At 37.1% G+C, this 16,832-nt stretch overlaps 2 protein-coding genes across 5 annotated transcripts; one reads left to right on the forward strand and one right to left on the reverse strand.

The window, feature by feature from the left end:
- The first annotated feature begins 494 nt into the window (after positions 1-494).
- LOC105041124 (pentatricopeptide repeat-containing protein At5g47360) lies at positions 495-3,442 on the forward strand. Of its 4 annotated transcripts, none has more exons than XM_073254260.1 (2): positions 495-2,037; positions 2,921-3,442. In XM_073254260.1, exon 1 carries the CDS (start codon positions 582-584, stop codon positions 2,010-2,012), a length of 1,431 nt encoding a protein of 476 aa, XP_073110361.1. In that variant the 5' UTR covers positions 495-581; the 3' UTR covers positions 2,013-2,037; positions 2,921-3,442. The 4 variants fall into 4 exon arrangements, with proteins under 4 accessions (XP_073110361.1, XP_073110362.1, XP_019704754.1 ...); XM_073254261.1 differs by having other exon boundaries at positions 2,925-3,442; XM_019849195.3 differs by having other exon boundaries at positions 2,934-3,442.
- A 5,309-nt stretch (positions 3,443-8,751) lies between these two features.
- LOC105041123 (uncharacterized) lies at positions 8,752-14,162 on the reverse strand. Its single transcript, XM_010917943.4, has 7 exons — positions 13,927-14,162; positions 13,743-13,799; positions 12,768-12,941; positions 12,598-12,684; positions 9,579-9,658; positions 9,317-9,410; positions 8,752-9,113 (listed from the first exon to the last, which is right to left on the reverse strand). Exons 1-7 carry the CDS (start codon positions 14,053-14,055, stop codon positions 8,982-8,984), a joined length of 753 nt encoding a protein of 250 aa, XP_010916245.1. The 5' UTR covers positions 14,056-14,162; the 3' UTR covers positions 8,752-8,981.
- Positions 14,163-16,832: the final 2,670 nt, after the last annotated feature.

Raw genomic sequence — 16,832 nt, forward strand, 5'->3', positions numbered from 1 at the left:
GGTGGCAAAATACAAGCCTTTCGATGATAGATGAGTAAATATTCATTGTAATGATGATACCATATCAAATATATAATAAATTAATAAAAATATTTATATTTCATCGATTATCATATATTTTAATAATTTTCATGATAATATCCATACTATTTTACTATTTTTTGATTTTTAATTGATTTGTTGTATGGAATAAAATTTTTATAATCGGATTGGTCATGAAAAAATTATGATCAACATATTTTAAAAATATTTATTAAAAAATGAATGGTCATATGTATTCACGCACTTGTGTTAAAATATTAAAAAAATAAAATTTAAAAATATTTAAATAATTTAGATAAATATTATATAATTATTTTTTTATAAATATTTTAATATATGCACCTGATAGATGATGATGATTTTTTTTTTTTTTTTTTTCATGATCGATCCCACTGTAAATTTATTTTTCAGTTGCATGTTTTGACGTTGCATTGAATATCTACTCGTGGTAGACATCCAGGGTCCTCTATTGTTGCTTCTGCCATTCCAGCTCTCCTCTTCCCTCCCTTTTCCGAATCCCAGGTTTATTAGTGCCTTCCATGGCCTTCTCCACCATCAATCGATCTCTCTTCTCCTCCCTCCCTAACTTGTTCGAAACTCCCTTCCCCTCTCTCTCCCTCCCTCGCCTCCTCTCCACTGCCACCACCACCGCGGCCGCCGAATTCTCTCACCTCCTCCTCTCGAACTCCTCACTTCCAACGCTCGAAAGAGTCCTCTCCGGTTCCCAGTCCAAGCTCGATCATTCCATCGTCCAATCCGTCCTCCGTCAATCCTCCGACCGCATTTTGGCGCTCCGCTTCTTCGTCTGGGCCGGGCTCCAGCCCCACCACCGCCACTCCGCGGCCGCCTACGCCGCCGCTTCCGACTCCCTCCAGATCCCCCGCCATCCCCAGGCGTTTACCCACCTCCTCGACTCCTACCGGGCCGCTGACGCCCCCGTATCTCTCAAAACCTTTAAAATTCTCCTCAACCTCTGCCGCCACGCCAATCTCCCCGACGAGGCCCTCGCCCTCGTCCGCCGAATGCGGGAGTTCGATTGCCGCCCCGATACCTCCTCTTACAACACTGTCCTCCGCCTCTTAGCCAATAGCGGCCGCGGCGAGATTGGAGCTGCTCTTTTGGAGGAAATGATCATGGCTAGGGTGAACCCAGACATGGTCACCTATGTGACTGCTGTGCGGGGACTCTGCGCCGTGGCCAAAATTGAGGCAGCCCAGGGCCTCGTAGCCCGAATGCGGGCAAATGGGTGTGTGCCCAATGTGGTTGTTTACTCTGCACTGCTCGATGGGGCTTGTAGCTGTGGTGATCTCCTTGCAGCAATGCAGCTTTTGGATGAGATGGAGAGTGAATTAGATAATGGTTGTGCACCGAATGTGGTGACATACACTTGTTTGATAAAATGCCTGTGTGAGAAGGGCCGGCTGGAGGAGGCATTGGGGATCTTGGACCGGATGGGGAGGCGGGGGTGTCGCCCCAACCAGGTCACGGTAAGAACTATCCTGAATGGGTTCTGTGCCAAAGGGAAGCTTGGTGAGGCTTGTGAGCTGATTGAGAGAGTGGTGGGGGAGGGGAGTGTTTCTTCCGAGGACTGCTATAATTTGCTTGTGGTTTGTTTGTTGCGAGTCAGGAACGTACAGGAGGCAGAGGAGCTTATGACGAGGATGTTGGAAAAGGGTATCAGTCCAAGTGGGGTGGCGTGCAATTCTTTGTTGAGGGAGCTCTGCAATCGAAAGCAGTTCATGGATGGGTATAATTGGTTTCAAAAGATGGAAGAGAAGGGGTTGGCATGTGTTGATTCAGATGTCTATGTTCTTCTTTTGGTAGGGCTTCATGAAAAGGGTCATTCAACAGAGACATTGATATTAGGAAGGAAGATTGTCGAAAGGGGTATTCATTTGGAGGCTTTTAGCAATGATGGTGTAGCGGAGTTATTGCAGAAGTTAAGTGAAAGTGACTTAACATCACATTAGTTGTAGTTTTGAGTTGATGCAGCAGGTAATTTAGAATCACCTGCATATTTTGTCTTCCCAGTAGTTCTAAGCACATCAGACATATCTAACCGTCACTAATCATTGTCTTCTTGTCTCTTGGTAATACTAATTTCATAGAAAAATGAATGTCGTTTTTCTTTTTGTCATGTTGATTGCTCTTGCATATTGCTTCATTACTTTGCAAACTCTTGTTGCATATGTGCCTCTTAGGTGGAAACAAGTTTTCATATATTCATGTCAATTGTGTAGTGGATATTTTTGAATTTAACCAAGGGAATTAAATGAGATGCTATTATTATAATTTTATCCCATATAATACCAGAATCAAATGACAATGTTCTTGCATCAGAAGGATGTTGTCCTTTTCATTTACACTGGCATATTCCTGGCCACACTATCACCTTCTAGAAATTGAGTCGGCCTCTTGTATCATGGGAAATCATTAGATCTTCAGATATATATATATATATATATATATATATATATATATATACACATGACATGATACTCTGAGTTCAAAAAAAACTGCTTATTGCACTGTTGTACTATTTCAGAATTTGACATATCATCTGTTGCAGTTCTAACCGGTTTTGTCCTGATGGGATCTGGTGCATTAGTGCTAATGTGATCGCACCCATAACCAGTTTTCTATATGATGAATGCTCGCTTATTAGAATCTGCAAAGCACGGATAAATTGTGTATTTTCTTTTTAAATGCTTCCATATATTCATGGTAAATCATTTGCAATCTATAAATATTGTATTCTTTTGCACCTGATTGTGATGTAGGTCCAAAATTTGCTCATTTTACTGCAGTAAATGATATTTACACTATTGTTCCTTTGTTTTAAGGGAGTTACTGAATGAACATATGGGTAAATTTTAAGATAGTGATTGCAGATTGGTAAAGCATAAAGAGCATGAAGTTGGTATGGCACAAGGAGGAAAATAAGAATCATTGAAGATGGATTTGTACCTTGATTTTCAAAGAAAAGGCCAATGGTGCAGGCAAAAGAACCAAACCAACAAAACTGAAACAAGTTTTCGTGGTATTTTTTTAGTAATATCTGTAGTCATTGTGCAAATTTACCTGCAGGATGATTTGAATTAGTCCTTGTAAAAGGAGATGAGCATAGAATAGAACTACTACTGGAAATTCTACTGAAGTTGACTTGCATTTTTTGGATACTCACTTGTCCAATATGTTTGGGCAGCAAAGAGGTGCTAATGGGGTGTCGTGGTGCCCTTAACACCAACTTTGCTATGTTATGGTATATGTGACAGGCATCATCTCCTTTTATATTTTTTTCCCTTGAATATGTGAACTGACTGATGAAAGAGGCAGAGTCCTATAAGAATCTAAACTTATCATTATTGATTTATTCTTTTGTTTTTGGAGAAGGATTGGGCCTAATCCAATCGATTCGTTAAGAATAGAATTTTATGAGTTTAATTTATTGATTTGAGTTACAATTTTTTAAGTCATAAACATCATATTAGAGCTGATTAACAGAAGATCTTACAAGGCTTTCTTTTCTTTTTTACCCCCGCCCGCACGCCCCCCCCGCACCGGAAAAAAAACCAAACTCAACCGAAAAAAAGGGGGAAGAAAGAGTAAACAATAGGAAAAGGGCCACATTTGGCTTTAAACAAGGTGCTGCACAGGTTTAAGTATTGTTTCTAATCAAAAGGTTTAGCTCACATGAGGATGCCATTTGGAATTTGATGAGCTCCATGGGGGTGTGGAGTGGCAACTGCCTTTGGTTCTGCTCCGTGCCCTCTAGTATCTTATAAGAATCAAGATGCTCTGCATTATCCAAGATAAACCAGTGATAATCATATTGAATTGGTAAAGTCTCCCTTTTGGCCCTACAATTATTGTACATAACCCATATAAATGAGAAGTCACCAAATTGACCTGCCAGCAGTAAATTTTATTCATCAATATCCATGTATACCATGGTCTCATAGTTGATATGGTACAATCTGGATGCTATTTTCAGAATGCTTAGCAATAGCAAGTAATGAGATTCGAGCAAAATCATGACCATTCAGAATGACCCAGCACCCTTAAGTTTCAACCCAAAACTCTCTTTGCTAATTGGATCGTTCTTAATTTGAAGCTTAAACAACTTTGTCCTATCTTTTGTTCGAGCAAACTGAAACTATCTTGCTATTCCATGTTGGAACTCATTGATACTTCATGCAATCATGCTACTTGCTATGTAAACTAAAGCGCTATCTAAAGTGCTATCGCAGGAATGCCAAAGTATGGAGCAAAATAATAAATTCATCCACGGAAACAGGCAGGAATAAACTATAGCATGTGCATTATAATCAAATTAAGACCTTAGTTGAAACTCAACATCAATGAACCCTTACAAAAGGCTGTTTGGCTATGCTTGGAGCATGGTGGATCCTGCCCAATGACATCATGCTGCAATTCTTGAGCAGCAGCCTTGTCTTGGGGCATCCAATGCATCCAGCTGAGTAATTATCTCAATATTGTGGCCCAGTAAATGGTAATTGTGCATGCTGTATTGCTTTGCTCTGATTTAGGACACAGCTGCTAGCTCCTTGATCAATTTGTTGCTGCCAGCTATGCACAGTGGTGGATGAGGCAGCTCTGTGGTTCTTGCACTATGGTATGGTTTAAGAACCTTATTTTGGGGATTCATGGAGCTTGCAACCTTAATCTGGTTCATGTACTCATACGATTATTAGTTATTTTATCCACTGCATATATGATATATATTTTTTAATATTTCAGAGTTCTTTTATCTGTTTTGCTGCATGTATTTCTTATCTCAGGAACAAAATCTCTTCCCTGATGCAACCTGTCATTCCTAAAGGTGGACCGTGTTTTACAGAATTTAATTAAAGCTTGGTTATACCAAGTAGAAGTTATGGTGTCATTATATTGCCAAAATACATTGAGCCAACGTAAGGAATAATCAATGAAAACAACAATATATTCATTATTTATTTCTCATATGCCAATAGTTAGTTTTTAAGAAAAAAAAGGCAGAGACTTAGCGTTCCATTCTATGTTTGTCATTACACGATACACATTGCAAATTCTTGGTTCAGCTCCAGATGGCTGGAAAGAAACTCACCATAAGTTCCCATTGTCATACTAGCACCAGAGGCGACCGCTGTTCATTCAATGACTCGGTGGACGATAAGCACTGTGGTTATTGGGATCACTGGTGCACCTTGAAGGCCCTGTAGGTGGGACTAAGCATTTAGTGAGGACTCAGCAGCACAGAGGCTGTGTACCAGCCAGGACCAAGAGGAGAGGCATAATGCATTCATTCATCTCTTTTTGAAACTTCTACCGCCTATTTTTCTTTTTTCTCGTGTTGTTTGCTTTGATTTTAATTCTTTTTAAACAGTTGTGGTTGATAAAGGAAGCCAGGTATATATATATAGAGATGTTCTCATCGTGTTTCGTTCCAATTAAGTTCTTTATTCTGTTCCCATGGCCATGAGTGAAGGTGGGAGACCGCAGCTGTAAGAAATTACCATTCCACTTCCTAAGAACAGCTATCCCGCAGCTATAAGAATTTCTATCCCACTTCCAAGCTCTTTATACTCTACTGGTATATTGTTAGACGTTAGTCATTGATATTGTTAAACCATTAAATCCTTATAATTGATTTGAGCGAGAGGTTAAAACTTCAAGTTCAAAAAAGAACGAGACATAATTGTCAAATACTTATGTACACTTGTACACTTTAATCGACAGATAGGAGCATAATGGCTCAGTAAAGTCCATAATAGACTATTTCTATATTTTTTTATAAAAAAAGACTTTTATGACTTTTCTGATATAAAATTAAAGCAGATTTTTTTTTTCAAAACCCCTATGTACAATATAACTGGCTATTTCGACAATGAGAGTTTTTTTTTTAATTTTTTTTTGGAGGCTGTGGAACAGAGGAAGTATGCCGTCAATGGGCAATTCAAGTGGTCTAATCAGTATTTGCTGAAAAAATTTTTGTGCACCGCAGGTGGTGCAAAATGCGCATATTACCCACGGTGATTGGCTTGCATGGGACCAGAATGTGGTGCATGAGAAAAAAAATATTTTTTTTCTTTTAATTCTACACATGAGTCAATCGTCATGAGCGGTGCACGTGATTCTGCATCACTCACTGTGCACAAAAAATTTCTCTTATTTACCTAGAAAACTTGAGGCCGGTACGCAGCAGATTGCCAAACCATGCTTGTTCCTTTGAACCGAAATGTAGCCTGATATCAGCGGCGGGGGGGCCGCGTTTAGGGGAGCAAATCTCTCTACATAAATAACAAATCTTCAATCAGATCATAAGCTACAGGCCTGTCACTGCACGTCCTTTTTCTTGCAAAATAGTTAGCTTTCTTTTTCTTTTTCTTTTTCTTTTTGGATATAAATGGAGACTCAGGAGTCCAAATCTCCATTAGTCATCAATATTTTATGAAAAAAAAGGGAAGTTTTACGAAGAAACAGAAAGAAAATACATATTACAAGGAGCACAACAAAAATCTTCGACACACCTGAAAAGTTGAAGAGAAAGTCGATGCAGGAGATCAATGGAGAGATCAGCCATCGTTGCAGAACATTCGCGGCTGGCCGGTTGTATAATGCAGTTAGTTGTATATATCCTGTAGCCCTTTGCACATATTTCACCCCTATCTCCAACTAACGTACATGAAACAAACAAAGTGACCATTTTTTTCTCTTGCAACAATGCTTATGCCATAAATTTTAGTGGTACATAACTTTGCATTTTCCATGCCATTGAACACAAAGGTGAAAACTAGAACATTTACATGTACCAAAAAAAAGAAAAAGAAAAAAAAAAAAAGAAAATTTACAAGAAAGAAGCGTAGTTTGTATTTGTACATTAGATTTTTTGAAGGGAGTACTTGTAGTTAGATAAACTCCCTTCTTTATCATCTAATGAAATTAGCAGCCCCTCTCCCCCTCCTCTCCTCTATGAAAGAGAACAGAGAGTTTACATACTAGATTCCTGCACTTGATCGCTGTGAAGGAGGCTCAAGGACACCCACCAACCAAACCAAATGTTTTGTCCAGAAAGAATTTGAGTCAATGAGGCGGGGTTGGACAAGGACCCTTGTGATCATTGGGATTACTCGTGCAACCCGATGATTTCGAGGGGGTCCCAGAGTCTTGTGGCAGGGACTGCGAACCTGCAATGCCGAGCCTCCGCTGCATGTGCAATGGCCTTGCCGCTTGAAGAGGCTGCAGACTCGTAGCCACCATTAGAAGAAATATCAGTCCCACCAATTTCTTTCCTTCGCAGATGCCCATCGCTCGTAAGTTAGCTGGCTTCCTTTCCTCTTACAGAAATTTATAAGTTTCTCTTACTGACAAAACGGGGTATGTGCACACCAACGTCCAGTAATGGCATTTCGAGAAAAGTTGGAAACTTCTCATCAGGACCTACGAAAGTCTGCGTGGAAGAAATTTCTCCACCCTTTCCCCCAGGAATAGGAGTCGACGGAATAATATGCACTTAGATGTCAAACAAATATATATGCCGACATATCGTTCATTTCATAGTCTTTGAGTGGACCCAGTGATCAGAAATACAACGAAATTGCTATTATTATTATTATTTTTCAGTTTACTTTTCTTTCAGTTGCTGCATTGAAGACAAATGGATACGTATATCACGGCAAATATCGCCTAAGCCCCAACGATCACAATTCCAATTCCTAAAGGGTCATGCAAGTTGAGGCAATTTCACAGGCCATGCTTTCTGAAATTTACGTGAACGCAGTGATGGAATGCTGGATTCCCTTCAATGTAAGTTTCATGAAGGTGACGCCAACCCTAAAAGGCAATTTTGGATGCAATATCTCAAGGCGATGCACCGTGAAACTTCCAACCATTTGGTGACCAAGAGCTAAATTTCACCTTGCAATGCAGAAAGCAATTAATTAACTGCATTATAAAATTGTGGATGTAATGCTACATGGAGAACCCATGTAGTCCCTGGAAAGCTCTGAACACTAGCATGGAATCTGAGCAGATCATTTTGATTATAATTAATGACGGCAACCTTTTGAAGCAACAATAAAGCTGCTACAATATAACTTAGGTGTCATGGATTTGAGATATGAAAAAATCTCTTTGATAAGGCTGAATATATCTACTCCTCCGTAAACCCTATAGTGGTAGGAACCTTGTACTATCATGTATTGAAATATATTTTTATATTTTTATTCCAATTGACACTCTCATAGTGTGATTGATTATGATCATTGTGATTTTCACCCATGATTTACTGTACTACCCTATATTAGATAGTACAGAATATACCATACTACATCAATATTCCATACCATCCCATATCAATACTATCATACTATACGGATCAGGGTACCAAGATCATAATAGGATTTTACTGGTACATATCCGGTATCGAGACGATAAATCTTCCTTTGCCACTAAGCCCTTCACGATATCAGCGAAAATAGTTTGTTCCATGATCAGGTTGTCTCAGCGGTCATACCCAAAAACATATTCTTAGTGAAGCTGTTTAAAATTATAAACATCGCTCATACACCTGCAAACTAGTCTTGCAAGCTCTGAAGACTCATTGCAGAGGAGGATTTGAAGGTGAATAGAGAAAAATCATATACATGAATCCAATGGAACTGCTTTTGAATAAACTAAAATGTTGAGAAAGACAGATAAGCTTCCATCTTCACAAATTTCAATCTCATTCATGGTCCATTACATACATTTCCTCTATTTAGTAAACTCCTTTGTGCATCACAAATCAGGATTATACATAAACCATTTCAACAAAAATTATTAAAATCAGAAATTTCAAGGCTTATTTTCACTGTTATGCAATTTCTACAATTACATATCACTTGAAGATATCCAAGGACGATGTACAAACATTGAGGTCGTTGGAGAGAATTATCAGACTACTCCCCACTCATAGTTGTGTCAGAAACCACAGCAGGATCAGTATGGACATCCTTTGTACTTGAGAGCTTGACAGCATGCGATGGTTCAACGGTAGATACAAATTTGAAATCTTCTGATTTCTTAAGCGACTACAAGATTTAAAAGTATACTTTCCAGTTACAAAATGTGTACAAAATTGTTCTATGTAATATGAACAGCCTAATAGATGAATGAAGAAAAAGACCAAGACCATTTATGAATACCACAAATGAAGTGCATTACGAAATCATAATAGTAGCATGTCTGTTGCCATGCAAGAACTGGAAAAAGGTTAATAAAGCAGAACTCATACTCGAAAATTATTTAGAAGCAAACTGGGTGGCGGAGGAGGTAGCTCTTCCTTCTTAGGGACCAGCATGGAGTCTGAGGCATCCACTGCCAATGAGCTGTGTCAACAATGATCAACACAATTATGCCGAAGTTTCGATCACGAAGCTAATAAAGCCATAAGATAAAGGATTGGATACCACAAAAGCAAATTCAGAGCTAAGGTTAAACCAAGTCCATTGGACAATGGATTAAGTCACGCCAAGCTAAAAATTGACATTGGTTACCTCTTGTCAATTAATTTTGATGTTTCAAAAAGATTCTCTATAAAAACATCATCTTGTGGATGGGCAAGCCTGACTCCCACCTAGAACGATACGAAACAAGTCAGAACATGTTCGTGCATCTACAACCATAGATGAGATTGTTATGGCATGAAAACATTAATCACCAAAAAAAGAAAATAAACAAATAAATATTTAAAAAGGCTTCCTATGATTCTTATTAGGCATTTCTTCTGTTGGCCACAAATGAATTGTAAAATATGTTGCCAAAAACAAAACAATTCACTCCATCTACATGTAAAGTTTAAGGGAAACATTTCAACTAATTTTACCCTTCCATGCCTGAAAATCTCAGTCTGTTCTAGAAGATGATTTCAATCTCACCAAAATCTTAAGAAATGTCAGTTCCATGTAGCAAATTGGTGTTGTTCACAATACTTAAGAGCAACAGCAGTGACATCAAAAATCCAGGTGGGTTTGATAGATAGGCATTCTTATACTACAAGTATATCATAAGATCTGAAGTCAAACTTAAAGTGGTGATATAATATCTCAAGAGAGCACTTCAACAACCATCCAGCAATTTAATCGATCATCAGCATACCTCATCCACTGAATATCAATACCTTCTCTACTCCCAGCAATGGGGATCACAGAGCCAGACAATAAGTTTGGTTATAAGGTCAATATGGGGAACAAGGATAATTTGCATGGCACATCATCAGAGGAACTACATTAGCAACAAGTATTATCTCATCTCCTAGAAGTACCAATAAAATTTTGTCTCCACATTAAGATTCAAAAACAAATCACAAAGATGTATTGGGACAGAGACTATGATGTCATACAGTATCCTCATGTTTATATATTGCCTCTACATATATCAACACATGTTTCATGCGTGAATGATACCCCATCTTACTTGTACAACTAGGGTTATTTCCCTCATCAACAGAGAAAATATTGCACCATGTACTATAAATTAGCATGTGTTTCTCCATCCTTATCATACGAAAGACTAGAATCATCATCCTAAGGCAATAAAGAAAGCTTTCAACTTAAATATGGAGGAATTACCCATTTTTGGATGATCTGCTTAGGTTTTCTAGTGAGTATATCCTCCTGGGAAAGTGGCCACTGACTAATCATAAGAATAGCTCAAAACAGTGAAGTTTTAAGCCAGCCTAAGAAGGGAAATTACTTGATGAATTGATTCATTTTCTTGATAAATTGATAGGCTTCCATCTTTCTTCCAAAAACAAAAAAAACAAGGAAATGTCACCCACCTTCTGTTCACTCTCTTGGCGTGGTGGCAAGAAGCACTGCTAAATAGTGACTGGTGGAAGGTTTCTTGATGATTTCTTTGCATTATTAACATCAATTATCTTAGAATTTATAGTTGAAGTATTACTCTGATACTGAAACTGTGAATATCCCCAGCTCCCCTGGGAATTACCCATTTTTGGATGATCTGTTTAGATTTGCTGGTGAGTATATCCAACCATCCTGGGAAAATGGCCACTGACTAATCATAAGAATAGCTCAAAACAGTGAAGTTTTAAGCTGGCCTAAGAAGGGACTTTACTTGATGGATTGATTCATTTTCTTAATAAATTGATAGGCTTCCATCTTTCTTCCAAAAAAATTACAAGGGAACATCAGTCACCTTCTGCTTACTCTCTTGGCATAGTGGCAAGAAGCACTGCTAAATAGTGACTGCTGGAAGGTTTCTTGATGATTTCCTTGCATCATTAACATCAATTAACCTAGAATTTATTGTTGAAGTATTACTCCGATACTGAAACTGTGAATATCCCCCAGCCCCCCTGTTTCACATGAATGGATATACTCGATGACCCTAATTTTGCTATTTGAGACATGTTTTCATCTCCTGTACCCTATAACCCTTCTTTTACATTTTTCATTCTCCTCCCTCCTTTTGTGTTTTTTATCTTAATTTACAAGTGCTTTCTGGTTTTCCTAGTCTCCGGTTTTTGTCTTAAGACTCTTAACACCTCCATCTAAGTCGGCCTTTAAAATATCTCCCATCTTATTTCTTATACTCATTTTTTACTGTGATTTTCAGCTTGCTTGAACAAAATCTCATTAAACTTTTATAATTTAGATTTTTTTGCATGGTGGAAGAGATAGATGAGATCATCACTCGTGGGTGTGCAGTAGAGACCAAATTAAAGGTGCATAGATCATGTTTGCAGGTTGCCTAATGACAAAGCTGGGACTTGCTTGAGATTTCCATGGCATAAAATTATATTTATCTCCACATCATCTTCCTACTTCGCATAAATACAATTTAATGCCATTTACAACCATGATTGTGTATTTAATGAGGTGTGTCATTAAAGTTAAAGCAAGAATTACCTTCTTTTCATGGGTTAGAGAACATTTTTGAGCATCAGAAAAGTGTAACTATGCATACACACAAATTGTCTTTGCTACAACTAAATAAAACTGTAGGATACTTAAAATAATGGTTTCACATTCCACTTGCAACAACAAATATCATCATCATATGAGAGTTTCTGTTACAACAACAAATTCTTAAATACATAGGGAGCCAAACATATGACATTGATAAAATTTTTATAGTTTTGCATTTTAAGCATGGTATGCTATATTGGTCTATTCCAATGTATATCGAACATACCATACCAGTACCAAACCAATACATGATGCTGTAGGCATAAAGAGTATTGGTATAACAAATCAATCCCTGTACTAGATGTACTGACACTATACCAAGATAGTACAGGTAGGGGGTATGGTGCTAAGATTGTGAACTTTGATTTATGTAAAGATGAAACATCCTATAAAGCAAAAGGGTTTTATTTTCAGGTCTTAGTGTGCTTTGTGTCCAATGTTGGTGAATGTTTCATGAATCTAATGTGTTGAAATGACATGAAGCATGGAGATACATTAATGACACCAAAAAGGCAACAACCGAGTTGAGCATTGTACAATTCCATAATTAGATAAATAGAAAGACAGGTATTCTATTATTTACCTTTGAGTGGGTTTCCTTTGATGGGTATCCAGTATTTTCTTCCGAAAAAAATTGAAAAAGCTCTAGGGTTCCATCAATTCCAAATTCCTGTCAAAATAGTGCTATGAGTAATGAAACCTGAAACAAGAACTACACATGAACAAACAAACTCAAGTAATAAAATTACGCACTCTATTCAACCCTCCATTAACTAACAACTTTGTTGGAAACTCAGGATCAGTTCCTTCATCCTTATACTGAAATAAAGGTTGAAAGTCCTTTTCACTGATACAACTTGATGGATACCGTGATGGTGATGTGATGGTCACCGCTTGCTTTGAACGAGATATGCCATCGATCTTAGCCTACCAAATGCAGCAAATTGCAAAATACATGACAATAAAGCACTATAGAGCTGATTAATTTTTAATGCAACTAGCAATTATTAAGTGAAGGAAGCAAAACTGTAGACAAATATGCATATATAAAAATATATTTTTTTAAAAAAAATAAGAACATGGTTCCACAAGAAGTCTACATGAAAGGCTGCTAATATAGCAACTAGCTCAGCCAATCTATGTTCAAAAAAGAAAAAAAAAACTAAAGCAAGTATTTCACTGCTGAGCACCACAAACAATGGTACTTGTATATCTCACAAGATTGCAAAATTGCCTCGGCAAAGATTAGGGGTGAATCCCCCAAACTGCCAAAGCGGCCACCTAGAGATGAAAGGTAGAAAAAAATGGCATCTTTTCTATTATACAGCAAACCTAAATCTTGCGATGCTTGGACTCTTCAGGGAAGCATTAGCCCTTGATAGGCATGATATTTTAGGTCTGCATCATATCATAGTATAATTTAACCAAGAACAGCTAATTTCCTTGTCCTCAGTTCTCACCACTTATTCGATGGTCCTGACGTTATACTAGCCTTCTCATTACAAATGATTATAGTCATAACACTAATCTTCAATCCAAAGATGAACAAGTATACATGCTAAAATGTAATATACAGCAGGGACATGAAAGAAGGAAGAAAAGCCAGCAACAACACCATTATCTGCATAGGTATTCCATCAAATTTAAGAAATTATAAGTAGAGACAGTACCAATTATTGGTTCATACAAGAAAAATAGAGAGAGAGAGAGAGAGATTAGGTTAGTTACTTTGGCTAATTGAATCCTCCGAGAGATTTCGGTGAGCATATCCCGCTCCTGGGCAGTCTAAGAAAGAGAAGAGGAATCCGTGAGGGAGAAAAGTATAATCTGAACAAATAACTGAGGGAACTCCACCTTTAGTATTAGAGGAGGGGAAGAGATGGAAGAGATCGAGAGTGAGTGATGGCAGTACTTTTTGGGAGATGGCATCGAAGATTCGATCAGCCGCATGCTCTAGATCGAGGAGAGATCGCCCCAGCTGCCGATAGCTCTCCACGTAGCTCTCGCGCCGCCGGTTCTCGTCCTCCGACACCCGAAGCATTCTTCTTCGCTTCCTCTTAGTACATTAGACGCACGGACGGAGGGGGACGGTGGAGGCTGAACCCAGAAGGCCGAAACCAACCCAACTATGGGGTAGTTGAAATTGAAAAAGAGCACTTGATTGGCTGACACAAAACTGATGAACTTATATTTATCACATACGTCCGCTGTTTGGCGTCATAGCTTGTCCAGTGGGTCCAAGAATGGAGAAATTTTTGTGCACCGCGTATAACGCAGGAAATTCGATGGAAAATATACCATCTCGTCTGATTGAATCACACATTTATTATTTTTTAATATATATTTAATATATAAAAAAATTTATTTAAAATTTTAAATATAAAAAATATTTTTTAAAAAAAATTATAATATTCTGATATTATAACATCCTCCATCGAAATTATAATTCTCAAAATATTAAAATTTTTGCATAAGATATCATAAATTTGATAGAAATATTTTTATCATTTAAAATCATAAATTTTTCAATGATAAAAATAACATTTTTTTTATAATATTTTATGAAAAAATTATGATAATTTGTATAAAAAATTTAATTTTAATTTAAGATGTCATAATATCGATACAAAATGTCATAATTTTTTTTTAAAAATTATATTTTTATTATTTAAAATTTTAAATAAAAAAATTATAAATATTAAATGTATATTAAAAAATGATTCTTATATAATTTAATCAGATGAGATGATGCATGTCATATTGAATTTTCTATATGGAAGATGGTGTACCAAGAATTTTGCCTCACGCACGGGTGGTGTTGCCTTCTATAGCCCTTTTAACAGGCTAGTCGGACTCTTTGTGGACGTGGATCATCCGAATTATCCGGCACCATCCTCTACAATTACAAATATTCGAGAAATAGCTTTAGGAAAGCTCCTTCCAATTATATGGAAAAAAAAAATTGCTAAGATTCATAATTGTAATCTCAAAAGGGTCCCAAAGAACGTGCGGTTTGAGTATGAATCTATTTTACCATGGGAACAATCATTATCATAACTTGCATGAATTCTACCTTTATGGTAATTCATCTCCAGTCATTCAAGCAATCAATAGCACTACCATGCAGAGCCAATTTAATTCCTTCAATTATGGAGAATTTGAAACAATGAAAATATGTCTTGAGGATAAACGTGACCAAACTAGATCCGATACGAAGCATGATCAGGCGACGTTTGCACGCTCATTTCATGTGGTTCCTCTTTTTTGCTTCTACAGGTGGATGATATAAATATCACTGAAGCCGATCCATGGTTTAGTCTGCCAAGAAGTCTCTTCGGCAAAAATTTGATACAAAAGATCTTGGTCCTCTTAATTATTTTCTCCGACTTGAGGTTGCATACGATGCCCAAGGTCATTTGCTTTCTCAGCCAAAATATACTACTGACATAACGCTCATTCTAACTTGATAGATGCTTAGACCCCCCTTACCCCTGTTTTGCCTTGCTTCAAGCTTCACCCAGGTGATAGTGAACCCTTGCCTAATCCTACCTGCTCCTATTAGCTTATAAGGAGTTTAGTTTGCTCGGTTATTCTGACAGGTACTGTTTATGCTGTTTAAGTAGTCAGTCCTCTTGATACTGCAGCTCATCATTCTACCGTACTTCACATTATTCGCTCTTTATTTACAGGACACCATAATTCGAGGTTTATTTCTCCCCCCTCTTGTTCTTCACTTCAGCTTCATGCATGTTCTAATTCTAGTTGGTGATTGTCCCTCCATTACTAGCTTCTGTCTTCTTGGGAGATCCTATTGTATATTGGAAGGCTAAGAAACACCATACAGACTCCCACTCGAGTGCTGAGACAGAGAAACCAATGCAAAGGTTATTTAGGTGCAATACCTACTTACTAGCATGGGGTTTATTGTCAGACACACCTGCGCCTCTTTATTGTGATAGTTGAAGTGTTATTTAAATATCTAAAATCTCGTGAGCATACCAAATATGTTAAAATTGATTACTATTTCATTTGATATTATGATATTGCTCAAGCATTCTCTCCATCGTATATCCAAAGATGACAATCGGGTGAGATTGGATAGGATCCGAGTCTCATTGGATGCAGATAAAATTAAATATCTATTTAGTTTAAATATGATCTATTTATTAATAAATAACTCCAATTCGGTTCACACAAAGCATTTATTATGTCAAATCGGATTAAAGAGACTTAAGTTGATTTTTAAAAAATTATATATATTAAAACAGATCAAAAAGATCAATTAGATTGGATTAAATAGGTATAAATAAATTAAATATATTTTAAACAAATTAAATAAATTTTAAATGAATTAAATGAATTGAATCGTAATTTAGATGGATTATGAAATGAGTCAAATATTTAAATTTGAATTCGATCTATTTAATAAATATATATAGAAGGATCGGTGTTTTTTATTGTTTACGATCCAAATTTTTTTATGCTAAATCCAAACTGAAAGCAGACTTGATTGAATTACCAGATCATAAATTGCTTTCCTTATATATCTCTTCTCTAATAAGAGGGTTCTATTTTTTTTTGACAAAAGTCATATATCATGTAGAGACTTTTCTCTTATTATATGAGCATGAGGGAAGCTGTTGGAGTGTGTATATACATACTCAATGTATTGTTAATGCCGTTGGTGCGGTATTCTCAACAGTCTTGGCTCATTTATACCTCCACGTGTATAATTTAGGTCATGTATAACGATATAAGACGTGGCGTTAATATCAGATATTTATTGTGGAATCCCCCACCAACGGTTTAAGTTTTTCG

The sequence above is a fragment of the Elaeis guineensis genome, chromosome 3 (genome assembly GCF_000442705.2).
Source record: "Elaeis guineensis isolate ETL-2024a chromosome 3, EG11, whole genome shotgun sequence".
Classification (NCBI taxonomy): domain Eukaryota; kingdom Viridiplantae; phylum Streptophyta; class Magnoliopsida; order Arecales; family Arecaceae; genus Elaeis; species Elaeis guineensis.

Excerpts from the sequence above, each read along its gene's own strand:
- LOC105041124 (XM_073254260.1), top strand. The coding sequence starts at position 582 with ATGGCCTTCTCCACCATCAATCGATCTCTCTTCTCCTCCCTCCCTAAC.
- LOC105041123 (XM_010917943.4), bottom strand. The coding sequence starts at position 14,055 with ATGCTTCGGGTGTCGGAGGACGAGAACCGGCGGCGCGAGAGCTACGTG. Across the intron at positions 13,800-13,926 it reads TCGATGCCATCTCCCAAAAA|ACTGCCCAGGAGCGGGATAT; the intron begins GTACTGCCATCA and ends TCTCTTTCTTAG. Across the intron at positions 9,659-12,597 it reads CAAAGGAAACCCACTCAAAG|GTGGGAGTCAGGCTTGCCCA; the intron begins GTAAATAATAGA and ends GTATCGTTCTAG.